The sequence below is a fragment of the Pan troglodytes genome, chromosome 7, assembly GCF_028858775.2.
Source record: "Pan troglodytes isolate AG18354 chromosome 7, NHGRI_mPanTro3-v2.0_pri, whole genome shotgun sequence".
Taxonomy (NCBI): Eukaryota; Metazoa; Chordata; class Mammalia; order Primates; family Hominidae; genus Pan; species Pan troglodytes.
The window spans coordinates 128,933,935-128,942,506 of NC_072405.2; the positions used below are offsets into that span (position 1 = coordinate 128,933,935).

Here is an 8,572-nt window from a genome sequence, read left to right on the forward strand (position 1 = left end):
ATCCCCCATGGAAAAACTGTCTTCCATGAATCTGATCCCCGGTGCCAAAAAGGTTAAGGACCACTAGCATAGAGGGAGGCATCCCCATGACTGGTAAGTTCACTGCTGCATACAATATTAGCAAGCCCACTTACCCTCCAACCCAAAGTCAGAAAAAAATAACCCACTATAAGCTTGTGATAAAAATGATGTTTTTATCTCCCATGTGACTCCTTTTACTCTCTGTGATGCAGTTCTGAATTCAAGTTGGGTACAAAGTCATCATTTATGGGGCTGCAAAGCCCAGTGTTTACCGTGACTGCTTCTATTTGTCACAAACATTTGACGCTATCTCATTTCCCATTTTCCCAGTCACCGTTATTATTACTTAGCCTTACAATATTTTGGTGATGCGTAGCTTCTTCACTCTTCTACAGGAGAAAAAACATAGAACCTGAGCACTGAATGACTTATCAGAAGATATTTGGTAAGCTAACATGTTCATTTATGATGGAAAATTCAGATCCCTTAATATAGATGTCATTAAGAGCACACAGTCTTGCATTTGACATGTTTTTCTTGGGGAGAGAGGTGAGTGCTGAATATTGGAAATCATTTTTCTGCCACATGAGAGGTGCTATTCTGTTAGACCTGGAATAGAAATTACCATGTACAATGTCCATCCTCCCTATTTTTTTCATAAATATCTGAGGACAAAGCAAGAAAAGGAATTGGGGATGAGGGGTAAAAAAAATCCTTGTCTAGCTCTGGAGACTCGTGCATTTATATGTCATTCATGAAACAATGACTGTGGGCCTCCTAAGTGCCAGGCGCCATCCCTGGAATACAGAGATGAATACAAAGATGAATACGACACTGTCCCCAATGAATCCACATTTTTTCTTCTCCCTGAATAATATTGCAACCCATTTCTGTTAGAAAACATCAATAGGTTTAACCATCTATACACAGTCTGTCCATAGAGAATGGATTAGTTTGGGGTCCCTGCTACCTCCCTCCAAGAGGTCCTAGTTCCCAGTCCTGCTAATTTATTTCACAAGACATTGTTTTTGTTTTTGTTTTTTTAAAAAGGCAATGTATGCCAGTATAATCCTAATCCAAATGCAGACCATAAGGTCGTACCCTGTTCTGTGGCTGGAAAGCATACCTGTAAGCTGCCCATAAATGCAAAGCATGGGTCACAAGCAGACTAGGAGACATAAATAGGATGTTGCAAATAAACTAAGAAGAAAACATAACCCAGGGTAGTTACAAAACAATAAACAAAGGGCACCTCTTTTTCATCTTAAACACACAGCTGCAGGTTCAGCAAAGTGAATGAGTGAACTACTTGCTAGTAACACTTCTACAAATTCAAGTTCAAGTTTACTTAAGAAAAAGTTACACATAGTAAAAAACCTTCTAATTTGTTACTAATTAGAAAAACTGGCTGGCATGAATAAGTGAAAATTCAGGATATAAAACACATGCCAAATAGTATAGCTTTTCTTAAGAGAAGGGATGAGAGTACAAGTGATATTTACTTAGGATGCAGGTTCCAGACACCCTTCTAGAAGCCCTCTCCTTTATTTAATCCTCACAATGAGCAGGGCGCGGTGGCTCACTCCTGTAATCCCAGCACTTTGGGAGGCCGAGGCGGGCAGATCACGAGGTTAGGAGATGGAGACCATCCTGGCTAACATGGTGAAACTCCGTCTCTACTAAAAGTACAAAAAAATCAGCCGGGCGTGGTAGCAGGCACCTGTAGTCCCAGCTACTCGGGAGGCTGAGGCAGGAAAATGGCGTGAACCCGGGAGGCGGAGCTTGCAGTGAGCCGAGATCGCGCCACTGCATTCCAGCCTGGGCGACAGAGCAAGACTCCGTCTCAAAAAAAAAAAAAGATCCTCACAATGTTCCCAGGAGGTAAGCAGTAGTGAGCCCATTTTTTCCAGATGTGGAGACTAAAGCTTAGAATGTTAAGCAATTCGAACTGTATTTTCTATTCCAGTTCCTCTGGCAAAACTCCTTATTCTCTGAAGCAGCATTTCTCAATAAGTTGGGTAAACTGATCATTACTTGGCCATGGCTTGGCCTCGTTATACGGGATGGCCACGCGCTGCAGGACATTTATTATCTGTGGCCATGGGCACAAAATACCAACAGCAGCCCCCAGCAGCAGTTCCTACATATCCCAAATGTGTCCAGGGACAATGTCACCCAGCAGTAGAGGTAAACTGTTCTAAAAGATTTTTTGGGCATCAAGACAAAAGACTGAAGAGAAGGGCACTTCGAGGTGGGCAGATCACGAGGTCAGGAGATCGAGACCATCCTGGCTAACATGGTGAAACTCCGTCTCTACTAAAAATACCAAAAAAATTAGCCAGGCATGGTGGCGGGTGCCTATAGTCCCAGCTACTTGGGAGGCTGAGGCAGGAGAATGGCGTGAACCTGGGAGGCGGAGCTTGCAGTGAGCTGAGACCGCGCCACTGCACTCTAGCCTGGGCGACAGAGCAAGACTCTGTCTCAAAAAAAAAAAAAAAAAAAAAAAAAAATCTCCCATCCTCAAATCTGTCAGAAACCCCTTATTGTATCACATCTAGGCTTCCAAGAAAGCCCCATGTACCCTTATAGAACCAGTTACAAAACCTCCATGAATATATTTGCCATGCAATTCATGAGCATTGAGTACCTATTATGGGCAAAGTACTGTGCTATGAGCTAGGAATATAAAGTCCAAGTCTAACCCCCAAGGGGGTTAGAGTCTAGTAAGAGGCAGATTAAGTATGATAAGTATTAAGATAAATGTGAGCAGAAGGCACTTCCCATAGACTGGAAAGAGTGCTGAGAAGGCAGAAGAAAAAGGAGGGCTGGGACAGTTTCCCAGAGGAAGTGACATTTTCCCAAAGGCTTGAAAGACCAAGTAGGAGTAACCAGGAAGGGACTGGTCCAGGCTGATATCTTTGCAAAGACCAAAGATAGGAATCATATTTGAAGTTAAAGTTTAAAATACTTCCTTCATTCTTTGAGACCTCATTGTGATTCAAACTCAGGATCTCCTGTTTACTAGACAGGTACTTTAACCAAGTAAGTCACTAGAAAATAAACTCTCCATAGTCCACATGTACTTCCTTCCTAAGTTCTTGTTTTTGTAAAGTCTGGCTTCACTGGTGTAATCACCCATCACGCAAGAAATAAGACAAATTTATACTTCTTACAGGGAACAAGAAATTGTTTTCGAGAACAGTGTGGATTAGCAACAAAGAGGAGTGTTCCTGTCTTGGGGACACAGGAGTGGTGAAGACGAGAGATCATAATCAGTGTCACCTGATGGGTGACATAGAACGGATACTTAAGGAGTAGGTCAACATATCCTTGGTCTCAAGCTCAAGATGAACTTTATCTCGGCTTTTGTTTTGTTCTTTGGCATCTGAAGTCTTGACTATCAAGCATAACGATGCAAAAAAAAAAAAAAAAAAAAAAAGATTCTCACCCTACTGGTACATTTGCACAGAAAAGAAAACCTAGAAAAATCTTGATTGTAAGAGAGAGGATTTCATTTTTGTTAATAAAGTTAGGAAAGCTGGAAGTGGCTGGCTGTGGATCTCTGAACCTGAGATAGCCCAAAGGCAAGAGTTTCCCGAGTTTATGGGTGCTGAGTGTAGGAGCTGGGTTGTTGCTACTTCAGGTTGTTAAGACAGTCGTTATAAGGGGAGCAAGAGTCAGATTAGTTCAATTTCTTTCTCCTGGGGTAGGGAGGAGAGGGAGCAGCAAGCCAGCCTCGTGGTTCCTTCTCGTCTCTAGCCTACAAGGAATAGGCTGACTTCCCCTTAGCAAGGCGCCTGAAGCAGCTGGCAAGCAAGCCCTCCTCTTCCTACCTCAGTACCCCCTCTGACCTGACTGCACTCAGAAACCAAAATTCTGCAGGTGAATGTAGGCTCCCATTTCGTCCCACAATCATTTCATCATTCAGGCACAGCTTGACCTCTAATGTGACATCACAAACGCTTCTGGTCCACAGTTTTTTTTCCTCTTCAGAAACTACCCTAAACAAGGAAGTTTGTGTTCCAAGGTAAGAGAACCTGAAATGAAAAACTCTGGATCCTTCACGAACAGCCTGACCCTGCTTTCAACCAGGAAGTTCAAGGGAGGCAGGACTTTACGGTCAAAACTGCAAAGCCGAAGCTCAAGACTGTAAGAAGAAAGTGGTCTTCAAAGAAAAGGATTCACCCAAATCGAAGAGGTTGTTGCACTTCTTTTCCCTGGCTGATTACATTTCATGTCTGTAAACTTTGCTAAGCCCGGGGCGCTGGCTGTATAAGCAGAGACAGGTGTAGGGACACCTCTACCCTCTGGGTACATCTGCGGGCGCCGCTGCTGGGTGCATAGGACGAAGGGCCCTCGACCCAATCCCAGTCCAAGCTTCCGGATGACGCACCTGGGCCGGGGACCTCTCCCACGTGAGGGGGGCCAACCAAGCATCCCCAGCCCCGGGGCCACCCAGCGTGCTCCGGAGGGAGGGGGCAGGGAAAAAGGGCATCTCGGGGCCAAAACCTCATGCCGGATCCTCCGGATTTCCCCCCATTTCCAGGATATCGTTTCGCATCAGGGACACTCGTCTCACCTCAAAGTCCTGCGCACCTACCCTTCACGTCTCTCCAGAGCAACTGAATTAAAGCGCCTACTGGCCTTGGCGGCGCAGGTGAGTGCCAAGAGGTGGAGGAGGAAGGGGCCCGCTCTCCGCCACCCCCTTTCCTCGCCTCCCCACAATCGCCAAGCTTCATCGGGGATGTGTGGCTTGGGGTGCGCGGGTTAAGAGGGAGCTTAAAAATGCCCCAAGCGTCCCTTACCTTCCACAGCCATTCTCTCAGAGCTTCCCTAACGCATGCATAATTTTCTTGGCCGAGGTACTCCTCCTGCCCCGCGCTCCCCCCCTCCTCTCGCTTTCGCCTCAAATATTCTGCGCTCATCTGCTCCAGGACCAACCTGCCGCGGTCACGCAAAGCGAGGCAGCCGGCTCCCGGCTCGGCGCGCGCAGGGCGTCCTGGGAAGTGTAGTTCTCTCCCTTCGCTCGGACTCGGGAGAGCACCCCGACTCCTCCGCGGAGTGCCGCCTGGCCCCCACACTTGGAGAGCAACTCCAGCTTCAGCTGGCCAGGCCGAGCAATCTCTCCTGGGGAAGTTGTGAGGGGACCAGGGATGCCGGGGGGACGGGGGGGGAGGGGGGGGTTTCCCGGGAAGCGGTCTGGACTACATCTCCCAGGAGGCCGTGCGCTGAGATAGGTTCGCTGCTAAGAGTGGGGACCCGTGATTGAGCCCTTCCCTGTTCATTACAAGGGGTTTGGCACCTAGCAGGTGTGGTGAGGTGGGCAGGTGACGGTCAGCTGTGTGATGAGCTCCTGCGAGCTCGTCCGTGGGCCTCTGCCGCCGGTACCGCCCCGCCCCCTGGCCTCCTGAACCACCATTTAGTAGGGAGAGCAGGACCACTGTCCTGTGGTTCTCCACCTGGGCCAGAGAACGCTGCCCAGGGCGAGGTTGAAACTTGTTCCTTCGCACCCTGAGATGTATGGGTTTTGTGGGGCAATTCCGACGGTTGATACAGTTGTCTTATCCTACAGGGTGGTTCAGGTGGCTAAATACTTGGCATGGGGGTGTAGGGGAGGAGGAGTGGCTTAAACCCCAATAGGCAACGTCCCCAAGGGGTTGTTAGGAACAAAGTCTGGGAACCAGGATTGCACCGGAGGAGGTCAGACGAAAGCCTGTCTGGCTTCCAGAATAGGAGGCTTTCAATTTGCCTAGACTTGGAGCCTGTTGACAGCCTGTGATAGGGCCTAATAATTAACAGTGCCTGAGAATCAGGTTCCTTCAACTTCTGAACCTATGTCCTAGCTGTAGGTGCTGGGGATGCTATATGCAGACATGATAATGGGAATCACGTGGATAGCAATACAATTCGACAGCTCGTAAAAATTAAGTTTCTAAACATTTTTTCCTGCGTGTGAAAATACGGATACAGTTGTGGCTGGAAGGGGTAAGGGGATAGCCTCGGGAATAAATCTGGCTCAAGACTGGATTGACTTTTAAAGGCCTTCAGTTTACAAATGTATTTGGTACCACATCCACCCAGTCACTCATATATAATGTTAATCTCTGTAAAATGAGGAAGTACAAAAATCGGATTCTTCCCATGATGACTACTTAGACATTTTTGTGTGTCTTGGTCAAAAGCAAAAAAAAGAAAAATTTTTCAAAACAATTTTGTTTCTCAGTGTATACATGCACACCTGTTGTTCTGGTCACTAATTACATGCTTAGTCCCCCTACTGGGTAATATATAATAATAATATGTGTATAGGTACTTTAAAAAAATACCTGCGTGTAACCATTAAATGCTCTTGTTGATACTTTAATTCTGAGTCCATGGAGCTGTGTACAAGTCAAACCTAAGCCTCTCTTTTAGGTACAGTAGAGAGAGACCCATTCAGCGAGACATAATTTCCATGGGAAAAAGAATTTTCCGACCTAATACACAGCCAAGCATTCTAAACTCTGGAAAGAACTGAAATCCAGGTGCTTCACTACTTTATGTATATAAAATCACCAAAGTGTTAAGTATTTTCTTAGATTGAATGAATGTGAAAGAAAGCCATAGGACAGGTAGTATCAATGGTTCTTAACCTTGGCTGTGCATCAGCCTTCTACAAATATATATTCCTAAGCTTTTATCTTAGTTTCACAGAATCAGAGCTTATGGGGGTTTGGGTAGAGGCACTCAGGTTTTAAAAACCCACAGGTGATTCCAGTCTTCATTGAGGGTGAAAACCACTGGTCTGGTTCCAAGCTTTTAAATATCTGGGTGATATAAAAATATAAAAGTCATTGACATCTGTGGTTAATTTTAAAACTTCATCTTAGCTCATCTTTAATATTTTTCCCAGTGATGTGCATTCTAGACGAGTTTTATTTTTAGTATAAATAAAATGTGAAGGAGATGTTAGTTTCTACCATATGAAATAGCCAATGTTTGACCATTTTTAAAACCTACAAATAGAACAATTTCATGTGGTTCTGCCTAATAAGGGATAAACAATAGTTGCGCAGAGGTTTTCAATTCTGGCTGAATATTAGAATCACCTGGGAAGTACTAAAGAAAAAAAAATTACATTTATCTCTAGAATGTTTGAAAGATAAAGACACAAAATACCAACCGTTGGCAAGATTGTGTAGCAATAAAGATTTATATATTGCTGGTGGTGTGCAAATTCACAAAACCACTTTGGAAAACCATCTGAAATATTGAGCTGAATATATGCTTATCCTGTGACCCAGAAGTTCTACTCCTAGGTTTACACCAAACAAATATGCATACAGATGTTCTCCAAAAGACATGTGCAAGAATGTTTGTGGCTGCATTACTTTAATGTTCCCAAATGGAAAACAACTCAAATATTTATCAACACAGATTGGAGAGATGAACTGTGGTATAACCAAATAATTCCATATAGCAGGGGTCAACAAACTAAGACCAATGAGCCAAATATGGCTCACCATTTATTTTTTATAACTCACCAGCTAGGTGTGATTTTTACATTTTTAAATGGTTGGAAAAAAACAAAAAAGTATAATTTGCAAAGCCTGGAAATTATAAAGACATACTTACATAATATCCTCAATTTTGCCTCTTGTCCTACAAAGCCTCAAATATTTCCTACCTGATCCTTTGCAGAAAAAAAAGCTTTCCAAACCCTCCTATAAAGTAATGCAAATGAAGGAATTACAATTGTATACAACAACATGATGAGCCACATGTATTAATCGATTGCTGTTAACAAATTATCCGAATATTTAGTGGTTTACAACAATACCCATGTATTACTTCAGTTTCTGTGGGTCAGTAATTTGGGCACAGCTTAGCTTCTGCTTTAGTATCTTTCACAAACTGCAATCATGACTTATTTTTGGTCTTTTTTATCAGCAGCCAAGTACAGTTCCTAACAGATATACCCAATTTTAGCAAGGGGCAAAGTCCAGACCTCATCCCCTACCTCTCATAAGCCAAATTCTGTGTTCATTATGATGCTATTGTTTGTTCCTTATAGTATATAAGCACTTCGAGTGCTGGAACTGAGTCTTATGCTTCATATCTTCCAGATTCTTGGTCATAATTGTGGTTACATAGTAAGTACTCAATAGATAATTTATTACTACTATTTTTATCATTGTTATAAGTAGCATTTGTTGGGAAATTACAAGTGCCAAGCTCTGTCTAAGCACCTTGACATACATCATCTCCTTTAATCACTACAATATTGTCAGATTTCACTATTTTCCAGATGAGGAAATTGAAGCTCAGTGAATTTAAGTAATTTGCCCCATGTCTCCAAAACATGAATTGTAGCAAGGGGATTGAGGTCTACGTAAGTGTAGAACTCTGTGATGTTACTCCATCTAGATTTCAATACTGATTACATGATCACAAATCTGAATTCATAAGCACTTGGCCAAATAGGAATTGTCATTACTAATAAAATGAAGGGTTTAAAATGATATCAGAAATTGTGATATTTAGAATGATTCAAAAATTTCTGAATATATCA

At 43.6% G+C, this 8,572-nt stretch overlaps 1 protein-coding gene across 9 annotated transcripts in view; it reads right to left on the reverse strand.

The window, feature by feature from the left end:
* The window catches only part of SAMD12 (sterile alpha motif domain containing 12), a 492,602-nt gene extending 487,496 nt beyond the window's left edge, over positions 1-5,106 (reverse strand). For 3 of the 9 annotated variants that reach the window (XR_682014.4, XM_063817358.1, XM_009455827.4), the window contains exon 1: positions 4,827-5,011. Coding sequence is in view for 6 of the 9 variants with exons in the window: in XM_063817358.1 (XP_063673428.1) it covers positions 4,827-4,839 (13 nt within the window). In the remaining 3 variants the exon portion in view is untranslated. Of the gene's footprint in view, positions 1-4,826 lie in introns of all 9 variants that reach the window. The other 6 variants (XR_002937745.3, XR_010159661.1, XM_009455826.5 and 3 more) reach the window with 6 other exon arrangements.
* Between the last annotated feature and the right edge of the window lie 3,466 nt (positions 5,107-8,572).